The sequence below is a fragment of the Alexandromys fortis genome, unplaced genomic scaffold, assembly GCF_014885135.2.
Source record: "Alexandromys fortis isolate MF-2015 unplaced genomic scaffold, M_Fortis_MF-2015_v1.1 scaffold_319, whole genome shotgun sequence".
Classification (NCBI taxonomy): Eukaryota; Metazoa; Chordata; class Mammalia; order Rodentia; family Cricetidae; genus Alexandromys; species Alexandromys fortis.
In genome coordinates this window covers 62190-86061 of record NW_026068193.1, presented here as the reverse complement: position 1 = coordinate 86061, position 23872 = coordinate 62190, and the positions used below count along the sequence as shown (strand labels likewise).

The window sequence follows — 23872 nt, the reverse complement described above, 5'->3', positions numbered from 1 at the left end:
ACGCGGGAGACTAAAGGCTCCTTCGGAACTCCCTCTAGCAGGAAGACCCCAGACATGCTGTGTAACCTGAACGCAGGGGTTAGATCGGGTGACCTCTAGAGCATCTTTCACCCCCAGACTCTCTAAGATCCTGCAGAGAGGTGTGGGCAGCAATTAGCAGCCTGATTTTATGCTGTCGTGCCGGATGGGATGAGAAGGAAATGGGATCTTTTAGCGCCCTGCCCTCCCCGGGGTCCCTCTCCTTACCCCGGAGGACGCGGGCATTTCTCGCCCCACGGCCCTTCAGCGCCGTAGCAGCTACCACCGCCGCCATGTTCAGGTCCCACCCCCTTCACTGCGCTCCCCGCCGGGAATTGTAGTTTGCGTAAGGGACCTCCCCCGCGCCTTCCGTCCTGCCTACAGACCAGAAACTACATTTCCCAGAAGTCCGCGTAGCGGACTCGGGAGAACTACTCCTCCCAGGAGACCCCGGAGGCGCGCACGCTCGCTTGTTTCCCTCCAGCTGGGGGCGGAGTCATGTCGGGCGGAGCTTGGGTTCTCCCGCCACGCCCCGGCCTGGTCACCCCAGTTCTGCCTTGTGATTGGCGGCTCTGTCAGTCCACCTCTGTCGCTATTGGTCCGGATTCCGTCGCTCTTTCGACTGGGAGTCACCTACGCCTACTTCCTCCCGGGAGGAGGGGCTCGAGTTCCGCGTCGTCGCGCAGAGCTGACTCTGGGAGGCGTTTGGGCCCAGAGAAGTGGATCGGGAGGTTTCGCCGCATGGAGTCCGAATCAGAGAGCGGAGCGGCCGCTGACACCCCGCCGCTGGAGACTCTAAGCTTCCACGGAGATGAAGAGATCATTGAGGTGGTAGAGCTGGATCCAGGCCCGCCCGACCCGGGTGAGAACTGTCGCTCCCGAGGCCATGGGACAGGAGGCGCTCACCCCTGGCCTCTGACCCCGCTTCTCCCCCTCCCCCCCTTTCCTACCGGTCGTTCCTACCGACATTTCTTTCCCAGCCCTCCTTCCCTACCCCCCACACTAGTTTCGAGGCCTGGCTTGGGTGGGGGTTCCCTGACGCCTCCCCTGGCCCTTCCCCTCACACACCCCCTTCCCATCATGCCCTCTGTCCTCTCTACCCACACGGTCGCTGGCCAACGCCAGGTCCTCAGACCTAGCCTCTCTCCCCTTCTCCGCCCCCCAAGCGCTCTGTTTCTGCTCGGTACGTGTGGGACGACGCCTTCACCCTTGGCCACACCACCCACCCCAGCGTCGCCCTATTCTCTCTTCACCCCTCACCCCATTCCTCTTAGATCTTTCGAGATCCATCTTTTAACGCTTTTCCCAAAGCAGATGATCTGGCCCAGGAGATGGAAGACGTGGACTTTGAGGAAGAGGAAGAAGAGGAAGAGGGCAATGATGAGGGCTGGGTCCTGGAACCCCAGGAAGGGGTGGTCGGCAGCATGGAGGGCCCGGATGATAGCGAGGTCACCTTTGCATTGCACTCAGGTAGGGCTTTGAGGGGATCACCTCAGGTCAGTGCAGATGGACGTTTGAGTATGATCCGTTGACCATGGGCAGGGTATTATGAGAAACAAATAGGAAAGCCTGCTGGAAATTCATAGGAAGGGCCAAAGGGATTAGGCTTTGCAGTGGGGTTAAGTGAGACACCTAGGTTCAAATCCTACCTCTGCTCTTTATCACCTTTGTCAGCTTTCTGGATCTTGGTGTTCTTTTCTTTAAAAAAAAAAAAAAAGAAGCCATCTTGGCCAGGCGTTGGTGGCACACACCTTTAATCCCAGCACTTGGGGAGGCAGAGGCAGGTGGATCTCTAAGTTTGAGGCCAACCTGGTCTACAGAACAAGTTCCAGGTCAGCCAGGGCCACACAGAGAAACCCTGTCTCGAAAAACAAAACAACAACACAAAAGTCATCTTGCATGAAAGTGAATGGAAGTAGCCCTAGTGGAAATGAAGGCAAGTGACACTCCAGAGGAGCTGGCTCTTAGTAAGCTCGCCCCATGACGCTCTCATCCCTTCTTTCACACCCGGCCTGGTGGTACCCTGTGCTGTTAGCTGTGCACATGGACCCACCTCTTGGCTTGTACCTCAGAGTGGGATGGTGAAGGGAACGGAACAGCAGGGGGACGTGCTCTGGAGGAGGACTTGGGATTTCTCTAACAACCTAATGCTTCAAACAAGAACTGGCTATAACCTTTCCAGGAGAGAATACCTATGGCTTTGGGGGAAGGGTTGCACTGAAAGACAGAATTCTAGGTGAGAGCCCAGTTCCATCCCCTTTCTTGTGGACTATCTCTTGGGACAGCATCCGTGTTTTGTGTGAGCCTGGACCCCAAAACCAACACCTTGGCAGTGACTGGGGGTGAAGATGACAAGGCCTTCGTGTGGAGGCTCAGCGATGGGGAGCTGCTCTTCGAGTGCGCAGGTGAGAGGCTGGGGAGGCTGTGTCCCTCTGGGCACCTTGGCAGGTGGCTTGTGGACACCCGGCAGCTGTTTACTAGCCTCTGTCTCGTGCCAGATCCTGGCAGCCACTAATGTTCTTCCTTTCCTGCCACTTTCTGCTCTTTTAGGTTATATAGTCTGGGTTGGCCTTGGATTTACTATGTAGCCAAGGCTGGCTTTGAACTTGCTGTATCTCTCGGGCAAATTTGAACTCAAAACCTGCCCACTTCTCTTTGCAGGCCATAAGGACTCTGTGACATGTGCTGGTTTCAGCCATGATTCCACCCTTGTGGCCACAGGGGACATGAGTGGTCTTTTGAAGGTATGGCAGGTGGACACCAAGGAAGAAGTCTGGTCCTTTGAAGCAGGAGACCTGGAGGTGAGAGCCTTGGAGTGGGCTTCAACTCTGGGGGACCCCAAGTAGAGATGAGCACTGCTGGGAGGAGCAAGCCTAGCTCTACTGGAGGCACTCGCCTTGAACCACAGCACGCCAGCTCCAGCAATGTGTCTGTTCACCTGTAATGTTCTTGCTAGCCTTAGAAGCAGGGACACCAGGGTGGGGTTCATGGATTCTTAGACAGGCTGGGTAGCAGGCCTTGGTTACTGAGCCTTCCTCTCTGCCCAGTGGATGGAGTGGCACCCTCGGGCACCTGTCCTGTTAGCGGGCACTGCTGACGGCAACACTTGGATGTGGAAGGTGCCAAATGGTGACTGTAAGACCTTCCAGGGCCCCAACTGCCCTGCAACCTGTGGCCGCGTTCTCCCTGATGGTGAGAGAGCTGTCTCTTCCTGGGGGTAGAGGTAGATCCAGTGACTCGGGGTACTCCAGTCATCCCAGCCTCCGCCTGCCCCATACTAGGGCTTCCCTGTGACTTTAAGGGGAATTTGGGTACCCCTACTCTATTCTCCCTGCTCAGTGTACCCTCTGGGCTTTGGTCCTTAGGGAAGAGAGCTGTGGTAGGATATGAAGATGGAACCATCAGGATTTGGGACCTCAAGCAGGGAAGCCCCATCCATGTACTGAAAGGTATCAGAGGAGGGAGGGTGTTGACCTGGGCTTGGGGAGCCTGAGAGCCTGTGCAGGACTCAGCCTATGTATCCCCGCTCTGTCCTAGGGACTGAGGGTCACCAGGGCCCTCTGACCTGTGTTGCCACCAACCAGGATGGCAGCTTAATCCTCACTGGCTCTGTGGACTGCCAGGCCAAGCTGGTCAGTGCTACCACTGGCAAGGTAAGTAGCTTGGCCTTCTGTCTGAACCTTGTGCCCCTCTCCTGCCCTTTTCCTCAGTTCCGTGACCCTCTTCTCTTACCTGTAGGTGGTGGGTGTGTTCAGACCTGAGACAGTCGCCTCCCAGCCCAGCCTGGGCGAGGGAGAGGAGAGTGAGTCCAACTCCGTGGAGTCCTTGGGCTTCTGCAGTGTGTGAGTGTGAGCAGAGTCTTGGCCTGGAAACCCGAGGCGGAGGGAGGAGATGGCTTTGCAGAGGGACCCAGTCATTAGGACCAGGGAGGAGGGAAGGAAGGTACATAAATCTCGAGCCTCCAGAGCGTTCCTTGTTCTTCTGCTTCCAAGGATGCCTCTGGCTGCTGTTGGCTATCTGGATGGAACCTTGGCCATCTACGACCTGTCCACGCAGACACTCCGGCACCAGTGTCAGCACCAGGTATGGTGTCTGGGGCTTTGTTCCTACTCAGCGGGCTGTTGTGCTGGCTAAGAGGTAGTCTGTCCTCTGTGGCCCTGTGCCCCGCTCTTTCTGAGCGTGGGGACAGTGTCTTCTCCTCTCCCTCCTGACTTTTGCCCTACTTTGTTACTGTGTCCCATTCCGGGACAGTCGGGCATTGTTCAGCTGCTGTGGGAGGCTGGCACTGCTGTGGTATACACCTGTAGCCTGGATGGCATTGTTCGTCTCTGGGATGCCCGGACTGGCCGCCTGCTTACTGACTACCGGGGCCACACTGCTGAGATCTTGGACTTTGCCCTCAGCAAGTAAGCATGATGGGCTGGCAGCTCTAGGAAGTGGGTCTAGGGTGGGGTGGCACAGGTCCCTGGGGAACGGGAGATTTCTAAGGGAAGTCAGACCCAATGCCTGGTTTCATCCTTTGGATGAAGGAATGAATGCCAGGTCACCTGTGCAGTCACAGTCCTGAGGTCCTCTGTCCCCACCCATTGTGGGGCAGGGTGCTGAGAATGAACCTGTCCCCCTTGGATCTGTCATAGATTCTCTTGCAGTTTCCATGGACATAGTGGGTCGGCTCCCTGGCTTTCGGGGGAGGGCTTGAGAACCAGGTGCAGACTCAGCTAGGGACTTAGAATGGACGTGATGCTGGAGCAGCTGCATTAGGATCTCTGGGGCATGGGCCTCAGGTTCTTCGATAATTTCACCCCCCTTTTCTGTCCACAGAGATGCCTCCCTGGTGGTGACAACATCAGGAGACCACAAAGCAAAAGTGTTTTGTGTCCAGAGACCTGACCGTTAGCTGCGGCTCTGGAATGGTGTCTGGTGTTGAGGGGATAAAGGGAGACCCCTGCCCTCTCTCCCCCAGCAGAGGTGCAGGGTGCAGAGGGAAAAGGAGGGGAGTGCGTTGGACTGCTTTCCAATCCCTTCAGCTGACCCGCCCACTCCTTGTCCTTTTCTTCCCTTGAAACCCACCTTACCAGGCCCTCCCTCTCCTGTCCAGCCCTGGGGCCCTTTAGGAGGCCCACGTTTCTTTCACTTTGATTTGCTGGTGTGAGCCATGGGGTGCGTCTTTGTATGTGGGGGGTAGGTCTTTGAGGTTCCCGTTCTTTCCCTTCCCAACTCTCTGGGGAAGGAAAGGAGGAAGAGAGACTAGTTACAGATTTTAAAAATGTAAATAAAATATACTTCCCAGAGGCAGTGTCCGTGTGCATTTTGTGGCGGCTGGACAGAACAGTGCTTAGTTGGAGGTGAAAGCTCTCTGGTGCTCAGTCCGTCTCTGGGTCCATCTAAGGCAGTCAGCCTGCCCCTCTCCCTTACTGAGATATGGAAGGAGATAACTTGAAATGGTAGCCAGAGATTTATTTGGTCAGGGTGGGGTCTCATGGGCAAGTGTTAAAGGAGGAGTGGCAGGGCGGCCGCATGGCTAGCTTATGCCCTAAATAATTACACGGAAACTGTATTTTATTAAACACTGCCTGGCCCGGCTAGTTCCAGCTTCTTATTGGCTAGCTCTTAAATATTGTTCTAACCCATTTCTAATATTCTGTGTAGCCCATGAGCTGGCTTACCAGGGAGGATCTTAACCTGCGTCTGTCTGGAGCGGGAGAATCATGGCGACTCCCTGACTCAGCTTTTTCCCAACATCCTGTTCTGTTTTCTCCTCCTACCTAAGGGTTGGCCTATCAAATGGGCCTAGGCAGTTTCTTTATTAATAAGAAAAAACTCCCACATCAGGCAAGGGCTCCAACCCAGAGAAGTGGGGCATAAGAGATGGATGAATGCTCCTAGGAGGCTTCCCTAGTTCAAGTTCAGGTCCATGCTGCTTTGGCTGCTGGGGTGGTAGGCAGTGGTGCCGGGCCCTGGACTGTCCCTCTTGGCCCTTCCTCGAAGCGCTTGCAGCCACCTTTGGGCAGCTGCCCTCCATGGGGCTGTGTAGCGCTGATCGCCCAGGCCCATGGCCACAGGCACAGCTGCCGCACTGGCGCTGCCCAGTGAGATGAGAGATAACAGAGTTCCTGGCCCTAGTGGTGGGCGCCGCTCATAGGCCAGCACTGACAGGAGCAGTGTGGCCACATAGGGTCCCCAACACAACAAAAAGAGCAGCGTGGCTCCTGCCTGCGCTCTAGCCTGCCTCCAGGTGAGAGTCCTGGCCAGGGTTGAAGGAGTATCACGGCACACTGCCCGCTCCAGTCGGCAGATCTCCTGCAGCTGGCGGTGGGCAGTAGCCAACACTCGGACAGACAGAAGGGCAGCAGCTCCCACAGCAGGCAAAAGGAGCCCATAGACTTCGAGGTAGAGGTAGGGGGCTGGGAAGACAGCTTGGGAGCTGCAGTTGGCACCAGGACTCCAATGGTTCCAGCCCAGAGCAGGCAGGCTGGCAAAGAGCAGGGGGCTGGCCCAGGTGAGGAGCAGGGCTAGCCGCAAACTCCCATGGGGCCGCAGTGGCTGCAACACTGCCACATATCGCTCCCCGTGCACGAGCAGCAGGTTGGCAAGCAGGGAGAGGAAAGAGAAGTTGGGGGCCAAGTGGAGAAAGAGACAGGACCAGTAGCCCCGGCGGCTCCTGCTCCACAGCCCAGGGAGCATGGGTAGTGCCAGCCCCGTAAGTAGCCCGGCCAGTAACAGGCTTAGGAAGAAGCAGCCAGCAGGTGGGCTGCGCAGGTGGCGGTCCAGGGCGATGCCTAGGGCCAGGAGCAGGTTGGCGACAACGATGAGACTTGACAGGGCCAGGGAAATCCCCAGTACCCCCTTGGGAATGGAGCTGGCCACCTCCCCAGTGTTGTTGGGTGTCATCATGGGCCTTGGCATATGGATGGCCTGAAGCTGCAGTCAGCATGCCTGTATGGAGGAGTGGCCAGAGTTAGGTTGGAGCTATGTAGTCACTGTCCTGGGGGGAGGGAGGGGATGGGACAGCACATTAACATAGAGGCTGGAGACTCAGACTGGGCCATACCCTGTTTGCTGATACAGATTTTCTCAGTTGAAACTTAAACATATATATATATAAAACATTAAAATATATATTAAACAATTATATAGAGAAGACATGCTTTTGGTTTTGCTTGGAAAATCAATTCTGGCAAGAGTTTATAAGAGGCTGCCCTTCAGGCGATAACCACCTTTGGGCAGCTTCACCTATTTCTGTCATCCTCCAGCCTCAGGGCAGCTGTGTTTACAAGTCTGTCTGGATTGGAAGGCAACCTACCCAAAGCATGTCAACCTCTGCCAGCACACATTGGGGTGCCAAGAGAGGACAGTGGCCAGACAGCCATGGTGTGAGAGGCTCCTGAAGGCACAGAGTGCCCTGTCCCTGCACCCCCACCCTGTTACAGCTCAGTGAACAGCCTCCGGGTAGGACTTCCAGCCCATAAACTTGACTCGTTCATTCCACACTAGCAACAGGCCCTTCCTGGGAACTAGAGGGAAGTGTGGGGAAATGCTTGGCAAGGAGTTGGGGGTGCTAAGAACAGAGATGACCCCCCCAACCTCTAAACATAGGCTGAGCCCAGGGCACAACGCAGAGCCTCCAAATTGACCCTGTTGCTTTCTTTCACTTGGCTGCCTATTCTCAGCCCCAGGCCACATGCCAGGGCCAGTGGGAGGGGTCCTGGATCCTGGATCCTGTCAACAGGGGAGCATCTGCTGTTGCTAGGATCAAAGTCAATACGGAAGGATTCTGCCCTCCCATCCAGTGGCCTCTCCCAGGACCTGCATCAGCTCTATGGTTACCTTGGCTGAGAGATGCTCTCCTATCCCAACTGCTCCCCAAACGGCACTCCTGATCTTTCTCTCCCTCAGTCTCCCCCAAAGGCCCTCTAGTTTGCTCCCCTTCCCTACACCGTCCACTTCTATTAAACTACTGAGACCTAGCTCGCAGCCCTTTAGTCCCTCACCGGCCTCCCTAGGAGTAAAGAAAGCTGGAGATATACAGCCAGGTTAGTGACCTGGTGGGGTGGGAATGGTGTCTCCCGAGTACTCCAATGGCTTACACCACTGCACTGACCTCTGCAGGATCAGACCGGAGGGGCTGGGTTGTAGCTACTCACATGGCTCTTAGGAACAGGTGGTGCTTGCTAGCAGGGCATTCCTCTGAGGACCAGAGTCACAGCAGCCGCTCTTCAGGGCTTCAGGCCATGCCTGGGGTCCTGGCCCATGACTGCCTGTTGCTCCTATGCTGGGGAAGGCAGGAACCAGGCTCAGGCTCTGCCCTGGTCTGGATTCCTGAAAGGATGGGGGAGTCTGGGCTGGAGGGCCTCAGTCTTGGCTCCGCCTCCGGGGTGGGACTTGGCACACGCTGACTGCTTTTACTGAGAGACCTCCTCTCCTGTCTAGTGAACCCTCCCTAGCAGTCTGCTACCTCGTGAAACCTAGGTGTTTTCCTCACCACTGAGAACCCGCTTGCTGTCATTGCCAGGCTCATCTGGGGAATCCATTTCAGCCAATGAACAACTGACACATAACACCTCCCCGCAGCACCCCCAAGCTAATAGAGCTGGTTAGGTATCTTAAACTCTGGATGGCCACAGCCGCCCTCAGCCAGCTACATACACCAAAGAATAGTGTGCATACAAGATGGGGGATGGGGGATGGCGGTTGGGGCTGGGACCTGAGAATCTTCACTGAGGAGCCTTTTATTTTGATTTATTTTTATTTTTTTGAGACAGGCTTTCTCTGTAACAGTTCTAGCTGTCCTGGAACTCACTTTGTAGACCACGTTGACCTTGAACTCACAGAGATTTGCCTGCCTCTGCCTCCCCAGGGCTGGGGTTAAAGGCGCGTGCCACCACCGCCTGGCTTAGATGAAGTTTGTAACTTGGAAATTAAGCCTTGTCTTCCTTAGTCTATGGGTCATGCTACACACCTCTCAACTTGTTTTGTTGAGATGACGGGTCTCATATTGCCCAGGCTGGTCTCAAACTCCTATGTGGTATCGCTTTGAACTTCTGATCCTTTTGCTTCCACCTCCTAAGTGCTAGGATTATAGCTTTGTCACCGTGTCTGCTGACCATACTACAGACAGGTTATAGAACTCACAGACTCATTCATTAGGTTAGTACTCTATCAACTCAGTTACATCCCCGGTCCTAAACTGTTTTCTCAAATTTTGGGTTATGCATAAGGCACAAGTGGATTCGGTGTAGAGGTTCAAGCCTGTAAATCCCAACACTGGAAGGCTGAGGCAGGGGGATCAGTATAGTTTGAGGCTAGCCTGGGTTACAGTGAGCCCATTTCAATGCTGTCAATCTCTCCCCTCCCCCCAAAGTAAAAGCCACCTATTGGGGTTGTGGTAGGGAATGTCATGGGGTAACACAGGACCTGTGGACACAATGCTTGACAGTATTGAGGGGAGGTCAGCTCAAATGACTGATTTTTCTTCCTCCATGGGGCTGAGAGGCATATGCTGTGGGTGGCACGGCAGGGCTGGCGGTGATCCTACTGCTTTAGCTGTGCAAACCTGGGCAAATTGCTGAAGTTCTCTCGATAGTTTTGCTCTTCTTTCTTTCTCTCTCTTTTTTTTTTTTTTTTTTTTGAGACAGGCTTTCTCTGTAGCTTTGGAGCCTGTACTGGAACTAGCTCTTAGCTTGCGTAGACCAGGATGGCTTTGAACTCCAGAGATCCACCTTCCTCTTGCTGGGATTAAAGGCATGTGCCACCACCACCCCATTTTATTTATTTACTTATTTAGAGACAGGGTGTCTCTGTATAACAGCTCAGTCTGTCCTGGAACTCACTTTGTAGTCCAGGCTGGCCTCAAACTCACAGAGATTTGCCTGCCTCTGTCTCCTGAATGAAGGGATTAAAGGCATGCGCCACCACCGCCAGATACAATTTTGTTTCTTTATCTGCATAGTGGGGTTCAAAATTGTACTTCCTTACGCCAGGTTTGTAATCCTAGCTCTGGTGATGAGACACGTAGGTAGCAGCAAGTTGCTGGCCAGCTTCAGAAACATAGTGAAACCTTGTTTCAAACCAACAAAACAAACCAAACAAACAAAAGAAATAAGAGCCGCCCCCTCCAGCAAAGGCGGTAACAGGAACCAGATCAACCCTTGGCTCTTGAGTACTTCATTCCTGTAAATGCTAACAACAGGATTTCTGCTCCTCTCTGCACCTGTCCCTCCACACAAGCACTCTGCCGAGAAAGGCAGACAGGGAGCCTAGGAAATCAAAGAACGGCCTTTTTTTGATCTACAGGAAATCTGAGGAAATTAAGTATAGAGAGAGAAGGTCATATTCACAGCATGGAAGCCAAGCTCTGTCTGATTTGCACTCGGACAGCTTTAGGCCCGAGGGGAGGAGAGGAGCCCAGCCAAACTCCTTAAGGACTGAAACAGGCCCAGACTGTAGCAAGATAGCCGGAAGGGAGATGAGAGCAACCTCCTCCCAGAGCGAACTTCAGTTCCCTTGGAGAAATGCAGCCCCAAAGGCTAGAGGTTTGAGAACTCTGGCACTGTTTGCCCTACAGCACACATTCCTGGGTCCTGTGGAGGTGGGGCTACTGCTGGGAGACTAAGCAGAGCAGCCTCAAACCCATCCTCCAGGAGCCGGCCCAGTCTCAGGCCCCCGCAGTGGCAGTGGGGCGTGAGTCAGGCTCTGGGAGAGTTGTCTGGGGCCGCACTGAAGTGGTGCAAGACCCCTTGGATGCAGGGCTGCCAGGAATAAACAGTCTTCCGTTCCCAGCCTCCTTCCCCAGAGATTCAGATGTCTGTTTCTTCTCTGCTCTATCTAAACACTGTGTGTGGCATGACGTGTAACGGGGACAGCACAGGCAGTGGGAGCTGGAGAGCCTGGGTTCTGTCCTGGGCTTGGCTCAGCTTCTCCTTCACCAACTCATCTGCTTCCTCTATGTCCAGCCCTTGGCCATGATGGCTTCTTTTGCCCTTCCCATCCCACAGGAGGAGGGAGGGTACAAGTATTCAGACGCTCCACCTGCGGCCTGTGGCCCTGACCTGCTGTCCTGCTGACAGAGAACATGTGCTGGGTGGACAATCTAGACTGTCCCAGAAGCCTCCCAGACCTCCCTAGTCCACTTCTGCAGTTACTCTGGACCAGGGAGGCTGATGAAGCTTCGCGTACTCTGAATTGCTTTCCCAGCTACTACTTAACACACCCCGCCACCAGGCTAACGCCAATGAGACAGGGTCTTGGTAACTAGCCCAGGCTAACCTTGAACTCCTGACCCTCCTACCTCAGACTCCCAAGTGCTGGGATCACTGGTTGGCATGACCATACCCAGCTGTCTAGCACTTAAAGCTGACTTGGTTACGTACCTTCTAGAGAGTGGTCCTCAACCTTCCCAATGCTGACTCTTTAATACAATTCCTGATGTTGTGGTGACCCCTAACCATAAAATTATTTTTGTTGCTACTCATAATTGTTGTTTTGCTACTGTTAGGAATTATAAATGTCTGAGCCGGGCGATGGTGGCGCACGCCTTTAATTCCAGCACTTAGGAGGCAGAGGCAGGCGGATCTCTGTGAGTTTGAGACCAGCCTGGTCTACAGAGCTAGTTCCAGGACAGGCTCCAAAGCCACAGAGAAACCCTGTTTCAAAAAATAAAAAACAAACAAACAAAAAAGTCTATTTCCAATTGTCTCAGGTGACCTCTGTCAAAGGGGTCGCGGCCAATATAGGTTGAGAATCATTGTTCTAGATATTGTAACAGGCTAGCCAGGCCACTGGCTAACCCTGAACTCCTGACCCTCTTGCCTCAGACTCCCAAGTGCTGGGATCACTGGTTTGCACTACCTATACCCAGCTGGCCCACACTTAAAGCGGATGTGTATATATACCTTCTAGACAGTGTAAGACCGGCCAGGAAGCCGGCTTTGAGAACCCCCTATTCAGCTGCTGAGGCAGAAGCAACTGTCCTTAAACGTGGATGGCTGGATTAGCACTAGAGTATCCTGTGTGAGATCCTTGAATCCCAGCAGTCCAAACACATCCCATCCTCTCACTCTCCGTCAGCACGGGTTTCAGGAAGGACTGAACAGGGTGTGTCAGGTGAGCCCTAGGAGAAGGCAACTGGACTTCAACTGCCACAGACGACCATTACAAGGACTTAGTAGCGGTTAGGTCAGGGCTTTCTCCTTCTGTATCTAACAGCTCCACTGCTGCATATTGTAATGCTAAACATGTCCTGTCCAGATCTGGAGAGCCCTACCCTCCTATCTGATAAAGGAAGGGGAAGAGTACAACCGTCTTAGGGAAGGTCTGGAAAGCCCGAGACATAAAGAAGCTTGACTTCTGCCACCTATCCAACAGTCCTATCACTTTCTGGCCCTCCGGGTGTATAAAGGGAACCAAGGGGTGTGTGTGGGGGGGGACAGGTAAGGTAAGGTGAGGGGAAGAGATAGTAGAGACTCTGGGTGTATAAAGGGAACCAAGGGGTGTGTGTGGGGGGCAGGTAAGGTGAGGTGAGGGGAAGAGATAGTAGAGACGTTGACAGCACGTGCTGCTACTGCAGAGGACCCAAGTTTGGCTCCCAGCATTCACGTTGGGCTACTCATAACTTCCTGTAACTCCAGATCCAGGGACATCTGAAGCTTCTGGTCTCCACGGGAACCTGTACTCACGTACACTTACCCACACGCATAATTTAAAATTTAAGAGATCATGGCTGTTATAGATCTATAGCATAGCTCAGTTATGGCTGAGGACACCACTAGATGTCAGCCTAGCACACATGAGGCTTTGGGGCCCATCCCTAGCACTGGGTGGGGGAGGACTCTATCCAAACACATGTGTATCTATCTGGGCCTGTATGCATCAGAGATGCCTATGCTGTATGACATGTACATCAATCTAAAACTGGAGTACTTGGATTCCAAGTACGAGTCACTGAGTCCAATTCAAAGTGTATTTTCTGTCCCATTTAGTATGTTCTAATGATCACGATGTTCCATCACATTTTCCTACAGGCATGCAATATATGACCACACTTATTTGGTACCCTGTCCCAATATGCCTGCTGACTCCTGTCCTCTTCCCAACTGTCCTTTCCTTTTTTAAAGGATTCAGTGAATTCATCAGAGCTGTTTACAGGAGCATCAACACCTTACCAGAGGCTAAATTACTAAGAATTTCCTCATCTAGTCAGCACGGGTTCTTGATATTGGCAAAATATTGTGGAATTAGAATTTACCATTACAAAAATGTTTAATGCCATTATACTTTTCTCCTACAATTTATTTCTTTTGAAACAGGGTTTCTCTGTGTAACCGCCCTGGCTGTCCTGAACTCATTCTGTTGACCAGGTTGACCTCAAACTCACAGAGATCAACTTACTTGCCTCTATCTCCTGTGTGCTGGGATTAAAGGTGTACACCACCATGCCCTGCTCCTATACTTCTTTAAATCTCTCTAATGCCTTAGACTCCCAAAGAATAGAGGTTATTGCTATTATTATTGATTGCCTGCCAGAACTATATGGTAAGACCCTATTGGGATTTTGTTTTGAGACAAGGTCATACCACGCAAGGCCTGGAAATCACAGAAACCCACCTGATTCTATTTCCTGAGAACTGGGGTTTATTATTTTTAAGGACTGTGTTTGTGTGTGGATGCAGGTCCCTTGCTGAGGGCAAAAGACTGGATACCCTGGAGTCGGAGTTACAGGCAGTTTTGAGCTGCCTTCCTAATGTGGGTGCTAGGAATCCACGTCCTATCCTCTAAAAGAGCAGTACATGCTTTCACTATGTTTGTATGTACCTATCGATTTATTTGCTCATTTACTGATAGGGTTTCTTCTCTGTGTACTTTTGGTTGTCCTGAAACTCACTCTATAGACCAGGCTGGCCTAGAACTCACATTCACCCGCCTCTGCCTCCTGAGTCCTGGGATTAAAGGTGTGGGTCACTACTATACGGCTTTTAATCTTTATGTTCTTTCAAGTCCTGACCCTACACTGAAGACTACAGGCTTTGTTTAAAGGACACAGAAAAACCGAGGAACTAAGCCAGAATGATCTTACCCAGCTAAAGACCATGTGTGCTACAGTACTGAACCACAAGAAAGATCTGGGACACCACTCCTACAGTGGCATTGAGTACTGTGGGGGTAACCAGTTGCTTTGTGATTGGCTACACAAAGTAGCCTGGTAACATAAACCTGACGGCTTAACAGGATGACACACCGTGGTTGTTTCCCTCTAATATGTTGTCAAACTGTTTTCTAAATATTCATACCCACAGGCTATTAAGCTCTCAGCTGGGGGCAAAGAATCATTTTTGTAGAGTGTGATGGTTACAGAGGCTTGATTCTGGCCAAAATATTTAGAGTAAGTGATTGATGAGTCACATCAATCCCTGCCTCCTCCTTGCAGCCAAAGCTGGGGAATATCATAAAAGATGAGGTAGCTGGAATGAAAATGGTCCCCAAAGGCTCATAGGGAATGACATTTTTTTAAAGTATTAGGACACGTGGCCCTGTTGGAGTAGGTGTGGCCTAACTGGAGGAAATGTGTCACTGGGGGTGGGTGGGCTTGGAGGTTTCAGAATCTCAAGCCAAGCCCAGTGTGGCTCTCTCTTTTCCTGATACCTGATACCAGATATAGAACTTTAAGCTACCTCTCCAGCACCATGTTTGCCAACCACACTTCCTGCCATGACAATAGTGGACTAAACCTCTGAACTGTAAGCCAGCCTCAGTCATGTTTTCCTTTAGAAGAGTTGTCATGATCAAGGTGTCTCTTCACAGCATTAGAAACCCTAAGGCAGAAATTAAGGCAAACAGAATCCAAGACCTATAAGATGGGGAAGGGTGTCACAAACACTGACATTCAGATATGGCACTGCTGTAGAACCATAAACACATAGCAGCTGCATAAGACTGGGCCTCCATCCCTTTTGTGGACACAGGAGGCGCCCATGAAGTCTCATCCCTTCCTTAAGGAGCTAGCGACTCTGGGAGAGATGGTATTGCCTCAGTGGTCTACCAATTAGGAGACTAAGCAGGAAGAAACAGGGTTAAGGAACAAAGAAAGGGATACCAGGGGAGTGGTGTGTGTATGCGTGAGAACAATCTTTAAAAATAAAACAAAAAGTTTCACTACTGCCAAGAATGCATAGGGAGATCCAGAGTTCTTGTTCTAAAATCGGCAAAAAGGAAAAAAGGGGGAAAAAAATCAGCAGAAAGGCAATGCCAGCCAGAGCTGGGTGGGGCGAAGTTGTTATCTCAGAACTTGAAGGCCGAGGCAGGATGACTGCTTTGAGTTTGAGACCAGTCTGAGCAGAGTGAAGCTCTGTCAGAAACCTAACAAAACAAAAGAAAATGGAATGAAAATTAGAGTAGTTGGTCATGGTGGTGAATACCTGTAATCCCAGCACTTGAGAGGCAGAGGCCAGCCTGGTTTAGATAACAGAACCCTGTCACAAAACCAACAAGAACAAAAACTCTATCAAAACTACCTTTGAAACTCTCTCAAAGTATTTCTCAAGATACTTTAAAAAAAAAAAAAAACTTCCCAGAAGTAGGAGAACAAGAGAACCTACAGGTCCCTTGAACCAATTTCAATTAAATCTAATGATGAAACAATCTGCGATATTTAAAACTCGACAATGGATGGGGTAAAGTAGTTCTCTAACTCTGTCCTGGTGCTCATGTATGAAAAAAGTAAAAAAAGGTCACTAATCAATACTGTGTGTGATTCAGTTGTTGAAATATGAGCGGTGGGGTTGCGTCCCCAACACCTGGGCCGCTTGGCTAGCTTATGCCCGAAATAACAACACACAAACTGTATTCATTTAAGAACTGCTTGGCCCATGAACTCTAGCCCTTACAGGCTAATTCTCGCACCTGGACTAGCCTATTTCTAATAATGTGTGTAAGCACCCCAAGGTGCGCTTACCGGGAAGATTCTAGCCTCTGTCCATCCTGGGAGAGTTGAGCATGGCGTCTCTGCTCCAGCAGAGCTGTCGGGTCTCTCCGGGAGCAGAGCAGAGTCTGACCTCACTTCCTCTTCCGCCCAGAATTCTATTCTGTTTACTCCTCCCATCTATGTTCCAAGCCATGAGGCCAAGCAGCTGGTTTATTATAACTTAACCAATGAAATCAACAGATTGATATGACACTCCCACATCAATTCAGTAACTGTTCTGATCTGCACTACCCCACCTTCAAAACAAACACTGGTGTTCAGAAATCTATCCAAGTGAGAAAATGCACAGATACACACAACAAAGGCACAATGTTGAATAAAACTGGTTAAATGTGAAGAAAGTGGACACATAAAACACGTCACTTTACTGGTGTGATACAGGGCTACAATTACTCAAGTTGTCACCACTGGGAAGGTGACAGGCCCTTGCTTTATTATGTCCAACATGCATGCAAGCAAATGCATCATTATCTGAAAAACAAACCTGTAGAAGATAAAAGGGCTGTCACATACAAGTCAAGGTGGCTATGACTATCATCCAACTAGTTTGAGACACACTGCCTGAAATGGAGACAAAAGAACAGTCTTCAAATCATCCTAGACACCCCTCAAATTCTCAGGATAAGACCTTACCAAACAAACTATTTTTGGCCCCAATATCTTGTTAGGGGACAGCACGCTCTTCTGGTTCCCAGGTATCTATTCAGCAGGCACCTCCTAGAGTGGGCTTTGTGGAGCACATCAATCTGTTGGAATGTGTGAGGGAGCGTGGCCAGTCAGTAGGCACCAGCGCCACACTGGAACACCCACCAACGTCCTGCAGAGCCTCATTTCAGGCAATGCCCTTTATTAGTTGACTGGAGAACAAGCAGTTTTAGTTCCAGTGCTCACTGAGAAGCAAAGGCAGGTGGATCTGAGTGAGGGCAGCAGGACTACACAGTGAGTCCCTATTTTAAAACCAAACAACCAACCCCCACCCAAATCTCAATCTCTCATATATACACAAATGCACACAAGCACAGCCAAGACAGAAAGCATTTTTTTTTGAAATGGTGTCTCACTTGTAGCCCAGATTGGCTTCAAATCATGTACAGCTAACGATAATCTTGAACTTCTGATCCTCCTGCATCCCCCTCCAAGTGCTAAGAATAAAAGGTGTATGTCATAGCAGATGGAGGGGTGGCTTAGTGGTTAGCACTTGTTGCTTCTTCAGCGGTTGGGTTGGTTCCAGGACCCACAGAGCAGCTCAAAACCAGCTGTAACTCCAACTGTATAAGATATGATTGATACCCCTTTCCTTACCTGGTGTACACACTCATACAAACACATGCATGAGCCGGGCGGTGGTGGTGCATGCCTTTAATCCCAGCACTAGGGAGGCAGGGGCAGGCAGATCTCTGAGTTCGAGACCAGCCTGGTCAACAAGAGCTAGTTCCAGGACAGGCTCCAAAACCACAGAGAAACCCTGTCTCGGAAAAAAAAACCCAAAACCCAAAACAAAACAAACACATGCATGCAGTAATGTGTAAATATGCGAAACATTTATACACATTTTTTTTCTCCCAAGACAGGGTTTCTCTATAGCTTTGGAGTCTGTTCTGGAACTCACTCTAGACAAGGTTGACCTCGAACTCACAGAGGTCTACTTCTGCCTCCCAAGTGCTGGGATTAAAGGTGTGGACCACCAAACCTAGTTTATATGGTGCTGGGGAACTGAACCAAGGGATTCGTGAAAGGTTAGGCAATCATTCTATCAACTGAAACACATCCCCCAGCCCCAGAAAACATTTTAATTTGTCACTCTAAGGGAGTTTCAGCTGGGTGGTATCAGCAACCAAGCTTTACAGTGCAGGAAACATGTTCAAATAAACAACAAAACAAAGGTGGCTCATTCTTGAAATCCCAGAACTCAGAAAGCTGAGGCATGCTGGAGAGGTCAGGGCCAACATGGGCCACAAAGTGAGATGAATAAAATGAGCCGCAAACAAACAAGTTTCTGGTTTACCAACCAGCCCTTCCTTCCTGCAGTGAAGACAGGCTCCAGGCTATGTGGGCTTGCTGGTTCAAGGGCAGCGCAGGGCCACCCTTTTCTCTTTTGGACTCAGTCCAGAAACCCAGCAAATCCTCAAGTAAGATAGAAAGATTTTCTTTATTAATGACCCCAACCGTATTCTTTAGATACAGGAGTTTTGAACTCAAATACTTAGAAGAAAACAAGTTAAGATTGCATTATCTGCAACTCATTACCAGTAACATATTGCAAAGCAAACAGCTTGGAAAAGGGGAAAAGGAAGGGGAGTGAGGAAGGGAAAAATAAAAGGGAATTAAGTTGATCAAGTGGAAATTTTTTTCTCTTAAATTCTTGGGAACTATGAAGTCCTTGCAAGCACAGCTCGTTTCTGCAGGTTATTTGCCAAACTCGTACAAAATGGAACCCAAACGGAGAATCCCTTAAGAACCTGGAGAGGTGCAACATGAAGGGCTACGATTATCCAGTAGCAAGCGGTCCAGCCTTCCATCAACAGAGCTTCCTCCTCAGTTCCCAAGCGTTAGCGGGACGAAAATGTCTTCCCCCTTCAAAAGCAGAGACAGTGTGAAGACCTGTTCCAGATGTCCTTTCCTTCCAAACCCTATGCTCTAGACCTGGGGTGGAATGCCCAAGAGATACCACAAGGAGCAGAGAGTCTTCAATCAAAGGTGCTGGTGCCGCAGGTCTCAGTGAAGATCCAGCTTTCACAGAATGGCTTCACTACTTCTGACTCAATACTAAATAACACCATGCAAAAGCTCTTAAGGGCATTGGATGTTACCAGCAGATGGGAAAATTGTATTTTTTTTTTCGAGACAGAGTTTCTCTGTATTTTTTTTTTTNTGGCCTGGAACTTGTGATGTAAGCCAGGTTGAAATCACTTGAAATCACTGAGGCCATACCTCTGTCTTCCAAACGAGTCCGGGGATTAAAGGTGTGGACCACCAAACCTAGTTTATATGGTGCTGGGGAACTGAACCAAGGGATTCGTGAAAGGTTAGGCAATCATTCTATCAACTGAAACACATCCCCCAGCCCCAGAAAACATTTTAATTTGTCACTCTAAGGGAGTTTCAGCTGGGTGGTATCAGCAACCAAGCTTTACAGTGCAGGAAACATGTTCAAATAAACAACAAAACAAAGGTGGCTCATTCTTGAAATCCCAGAACTCAGAAAGCTGAGGCATGCTGGAGAGGTCAGGGCCAACATGGGCCACAAAGTGAGATGAATAAAATGAGCCGCAAACAAACAAGTTTCTGGTTTACCAACCAGCCCTTCCTTCCTGCAGTGAAGACAGGCTCCAGGCTATGTGGGCTTGCTGGTTCAAGGGCAGCGCAGGGCCACCCTTTTCTCTTTTGGACTCAGTCCAGAAACCCAGCAAATCCTCAAGTAAGATAGAAAGATTTTCTTTATTAATGACCCCAACCGTATTCTTTAGATACAGGAGTTTTGAACTCAAATACTTAGAAGAAAACAAGTTAAGATTGCATTATCTGCAACTCATTACCAGTAACATATTGCAAAGCAAACAGCTTGGAAAAGGGGAAAAGGAAGGGGAGTGAGGAAGGGAAAAATAAAAGGGAATTAAGTTGATCAAGTGGAAATTTTTTTCTCTTAAATTCTTGGGAACTATGAAGTCCTTGCAAGCACAGCTCGTTTCTGCAGGTTATTTGCCAAACTCGTACAAAATGGAACCCAAACGGAGAATCCCTTAAGAACCTGGAGAGGTGCAACATGAAGGGCTACGATTATCCAGTAGCAAGCGGTCCAGCCTTCCATCAACAGAGCTTCCTCCTCAGTTCCCAAGCGTTAGCGGGACGAAAATGTCTTCCCCCTTCAAAAGCAGAGACAGTGTGAAGACCTGTTCCAGATGTCCTTTCCTTCCAAACCCTATGCTCTAGACCTGGGGTGGAATGCCCAAGAGATACCACAAGGAGCAGAGAGTCTTCAATCAAAGGTGCTGGTGCCGCAGGTCTCAGTGAAGATCCAGCTTTCACAGAATGGCTTCACTACTTCTGACTCAATACTAAATAACACCATGCAAAAGCTCTTAAGGGCATTGGATGTTACCAGCAGATGGGAAAATTGTATTTTTTTTTTCGAGACAGAGTTTCTCTGTATTTTTTTTTTTAAAGATGGTGTCTCATTATGTGGCCCTGGATGGTCTAGAACTAGCTATGTACACTAGGTCTGCCTCTGCCTCCTGAGTGCCACTATGCCCACTTTTCTCTAGCTTTCAGATAGCTTAGAAGACCTAGTTGATCTCACTGAGATAACAATGTCTTAACCTTTCAATAGGAGGTAGGAAATTCAAAGCATCTTAAAAAACGTAAAAACATTAGCCAGGTGTGGTAGTATATGCTGTTAATCTCAGCACCTAGGAGGCAGAGAAAGGTGGATCTCTGTAAATTCCAGGCTAGCCAAGAGTGCAACTCTGTCTCAAAAAAACCAACTTCAAAAGTTAAAGGTTAAAGACATTTCTGCTGTCATGTTCTAAGTTACACTCTGGTTCAGAGAACACTTGGCTGGTTCTGGCTGTCTGAGCTATGGTGTCCTCTTCTACGTGGTAAATCCCCAGAGGGATACTAGACGCCCAAAGAGCCTGCAAATGGTACCTACCCCAAGGGTATTCGGTAAACTAGCCTGGAATAGAGAACTGAGAACTATAGAAAAGAGCAAAAGCAGCTCTCCATGTTTACTGCCTATCCTCAATCAAACTATTTGATGGTCCTTTCCCCACAAGATAAGCTGAGTACTGCAGAATGCTGACTCCACAGGCAACTTCTAGCTCAGAACCATACCTATAGCAGGCCTGCATTAATCTGTCTACATTTTGCAGGCTTTTGAACAACTGAACTTATTCCTGTAAAGGACCCATATTTCCTTAGGTTCCTCATCAGGGCGGGGATCAATTCCTGCCCTTTTCTGTCCAATCTGGCAGCAACCACCAGGAGCACATGCTAGCCACAGAACACAGTGATGCAAGCAGTCCCAGGACTATTTTAACATCCCACTCTTTGACATTTCTGTCTGGCTTTATTTTTCTTTGCTTGCTTTGTATCTGTGTCTCTGTGTATAGGCCAGAAGTCAGCAATGGGTATTTCCTTCAATTAGGCACTTTCTTCTATTTTTTTATTTTTTGGAGGCAAGATCCCATTCCATAGCTCTGAATGGCCTGGAACTTGTGATGTAAGCCAGGTTGAAATCACTTGAAATCACTGAGGCCATACCTCTGTCTTCCAAACGAGTCCGGGGATTAAAGGTGTGTGTCATTATGCCTGGTTCTTCATCTTATTTTTTGAAACACGGATTCTCATTGAACCTGGAAATCACTGACTGCTTAGACTGGCTGGCCCGAGAGCTCCTACAATCCACTTGTGGTAGGGTTACAAGCATGTGTCACCATGCCTAGCTCATACATGGATGATGGAGATCCAAACTCAAGTTCTCATGCTTGCACAGCAGCCATTTCACCAACTAAGCCACCTCCCAGCCCACCTGTTTGAACCTGGAGACAGGAGCTTGCTAATGTTACTCAGGCCAGCCTCAACTTTTCTACCTGCTTCAGTCCCCAACAGCCTCAGCAGCTGGGACTACAGGTTCATGCCACAGGTGGTTCTGACACATCACCAGAGCAAGTTTGCCTTCTATTCCAGGTCACAATGGCGCTGGTGGAAAGGAGGGACAGAAAAAATGCAGACCTCTCTGGGCATAACCTTACTTGTCCACCTCTTCTACAGCTTTGCATTTTTTAGATATGCCATGCAGCTGTCATGGCATCTGATGTGATCTCTCTACAGAGGTCAGATGGAACACCAACCTTTAGGCTGTAGGTGGCAGCAGAGACTTCCCACCAAGCATACAGAAAAGCCTGATGCTCCCGTTACTGAAAAACGCTTACCATTTCTCAGTATTCAACTGAACCTTCAAATATCAATGGAGTCTAAATTGGTACGGCAGCACATGCCAGAAGGCGCTAAAAAAGGTGTTCAGATTGCCACCCACACTAGAGTGAGCTCTATAGGTCTTATGCCATGTTGGTCCCTGGAGCACAGCCACACTCCTTACTGCTCTGCTTGTCATCTTTCTCCCTGATGAAGGCAGCCTTGGCCCTGTACACCTTTCCTGCTGAGAGCAGACCAGTAGAAAGAACACTAGGTGCTGGCTCCAGGCCTTTTCAGATACTAAATGTCCTGAAGTGGCTGACTCTACTTTTCCAGGAATACGGAAGAAGAGATTCGCCTTTGAAAATTAAGCCCACAGAGAACATATTCTTAGTAAAAACAACAACAAAAGCCCTGTGTTTTGCTTCCCTACCTGTCATTCTTGTAGCTCACAAAGACTGGAACAGAGAACTCTTCCTGATCCCATGTACGCCAAGCCCTTTTTGTTTCCCTTTCACTCTGGTGGCTCTAGGCCTGCCTCTTCAGTCACCTGGCTGCAGGCATCAAGACCTGCTGCTTCTTGCTGAGCTGAGGTGGGAAGGTGGTTCTAACTACTTACGTGATTGTTTTCATTTCTTTTTTCTCGGCATCTGGGCGTGCACGGTTAAGCACCTTAAGGAAGTCAGATGTTTTTGCTCGCATTCGTGTATGAATATAGGCCTAAGAGCAAACACAGGAGGAATTAAAACAGGTTTATGTTCTAGAAAAATAGCTTTGCATTCATTGGTATAAGCCATGGGGTCAGCATGTAAGGGAGGGTGAAGGTGGGATGGTTAGGCAGTAATATGAGATATGAGATACAGACTCACCCTTCTACTACAGGTAGAATGAGGAGAAGGGGAGGGGGTCATTGATTTCTCTCTCTCTCTCTCTCTCTCTCTCTGGTTTTTTCGAGACAGGGTTTTACTGTAGCATTGGAGCCTGTCCTGGAACTAGCTTTTTTTTTTTTCTTTTTTAAATTTATTTATTTATTTATTTATTTATTTTGTGTGCAATATTCTCCGTGTGTGTATGCCTGCAGGCCAGAAGAGGGCACCAGACCCCATTACAGATGGTTGTGAGCCACCATGTGGTTGCTGGGAATTGAACTTAGGACCTTTGTAAGAGCAGGCAATGTTCTTAACTTCTGAGCTGTCTCTCCAGGCCCCTGGTACTAGCTCTTGTAGACCAGGCTGGCCTTGAACTCACAGAGATCCATTTGGAGTGCTGGGATTAAATGCTTGCGCCACCACCGCCCGGTCCATTTCTCTCTTACTGTGGGGGCCAAACTGTGAGGCAAGTGCTCTACTACTGGCTATACCAAGAGATACCCAGAGATAATTTCTTAAGACCTTTGGAATTTTTAAAAGATTTTTTAAAAAATTTAGTATACATGTGACTGCATGATTTTATGCACATATGTATGTATCCATGGAGGCCAGAAGGGTCCTTAGGAACTGGAGTTACATATGGTTGTGAGCTGACATGGGCAATGGAAACTGAACCTGGGTCCTTTGAAAGAGTAGTAAGTACTCTTAATTGCTGAGTGCTCTCTCTCTCCCCTCTCAACCCCATGTGGAAGTGGCTACTGAGAATTAATCAATAGCCTGGTAGAGATGCTGGTGCCTCCTCACCTTAGAGCACTTAATGTGGTAGTGCAGATAGTCCCGGAACGTGTGGATCAGGTTGATGGTGTTGTCTCGAGCAGCGGCATTGGTGTGGCGAGGAAAGAGCACTAACAAGGACAAACAAGGCATTAGAGGTGGCACGTGTGCTACCATCATAGACAACACAATCAAGGGAGTGCCAACGAATGCCAATAGTGAAGCTCATGGCACAAAAACCAGGTATGACTCTGGGCACTCATCCAAATCTGGACTCCATTCTGAACTCTAGATTCCAGCTTTGTTTAAGGAACAAAGCTGT

General features: G+C 49.6%; 4 protein-coding genes across 7 annotated transcripts in view; 1 reads left to right on the top strand and 3 right to left on the bottom strand.

The window, feature by feature from the left end:
* Pnkd (PNKD metallo-beta-lactamase domain containing) overlaps window positions 1-430 on the bottom strand; it is a 68092-nt gene extending 67662 nt beyond the window's left edge. The window contains exon 1 of one of the 2 annotated variants that reach the window (XM_050129560.1): window positions 247-430. In XM_050129560.1, the coding sequence (XP_049985517.1) occupies window positions 247-313 (67 nt within the window). In that variant the 5' untranslated portion in view covers window positions 314-430. The remainder of the gene's footprint in view (window positions 1-246) is intronic. The other variant, XM_050129563.1, reaches the window with a different exon arrangement.
* Window positions 431-670: 240 nt separating this feature from the next.
* On the top strand, window positions 671-5309 carry Aamp (angio associated migratory cell protein). Of its 2 annotated transcripts, none has more exons than XM_050129558.1 (11): window positions 671-880; window positions 1330-1488; window positions 2304-2423; window positions 2680-2819; window positions 3066-3210; window positions 3384-3467; window positions 3556-3671; window positions 3757-3860; window positions 4011-4101; window positions 4270-4424; window positions 4840-5309. In XM_050129558.1, the coding sequence occupies exons 1-11, from the start codon at window positions 760-762 to the stop codon at window positions 4913-4915; spliced, it is 1311 nt and encodes a 436-aa protein (XP_049985515.1). In that variant the 5' UTR covers window positions 671-759; the 3' UTR covers window positions 4916-5309. The 2 variants fall into 2 exon arrangements, with proteins under 2 accessions (XP_049985515.1, XP_049985516.1); XM_050129559.1 differs by having other exon boundaries at window positions 674-880; window positions 1333-1488.
* Window positions 5310-5584: 275 nt separating this feature from the next.
* On the bottom strand, window positions 5585-8818 carry Gpbar1 (G protein-coupled bile acid receptor 1). Its single transcript, XM_050129608.1, has 2 exons — window positions 8163-8818; window positions 5585-6954 (listed from the first exon to the last, which is right to left on the bottom strand). The coding sequence occupies exon 2, from the start codon at window positions 6922-6924 to the stop codon at window positions 5914-5916; it is 1011 nt and encodes a 336-aa protein (XP_049985565.1). The 5' UTR covers window positions 6925-6954; window positions 8163-8818; the 3' UTR covers window positions 5585-5913.
* A 9306-nt stretch (window positions 8819-18124) lies between these two features.
* Arpc2 (actin related protein 2/3 complex subunit 2) overlaps window positions 18125-23872 on the bottom strand; it is a 32806-nt gene continuing 27058 nt past the window's right edge. Inside the window, exons 9-11 of one of the 2 annotated variants that reach the window (XM_050129589.1) lie at window positions 23581-23681; window positions 22527-22627; window positions 18125-18568 (exon numbers count right to left, since the gene is read on the bottom strand). In XM_050129589.1, the coding sequence (XP_049985546.1) occupies window positions 18544-18568; window positions 22527-22627; window positions 23581-23681 (227 nt within the window). In that variant the 3' untranslated portion in view covers window positions 18125-18543. Of the gene's footprint in view, window positions 18569-19413; window positions 19858-22526; window positions 22628-23580; window positions 23682-23872 lie in introns of those variants that run through there. The other variant, XM_050129587.1, reaches the window with a different exon arrangement.

Bases quoted from the DNA above. Each gene is read 5' to 3' on its own strand.
- Aamp (XM_050129558.1), top strand. From the start codon at position 760: ATGGAGTCCGAATCAGAGAGCGGAGCGGCCGCTGACACCCCGCCGCTG. The intron at 1,489-2,303 runs GTAGGGCTTTGA...CTCTTGGGACAG, and splicing joins CACCTTTGCATTGCACTCAG to CATCCGTGTTTTGTGTGAGC. The intron at 2,820-3,065 runs GTGAGAGCCTTG...CTCTCTGCCCAG, and splicing joins TTGAAGCAGGAGACCTGGAG to TGGATGGAGTGGCACCCTCG.
- Gpbar1 (XM_050129608.1), bottom strand. From the start codon at position 6,924: ATGCCAAGGCCCATGATGACACCCAACAACACTGGGGAGGTGGCCAGC.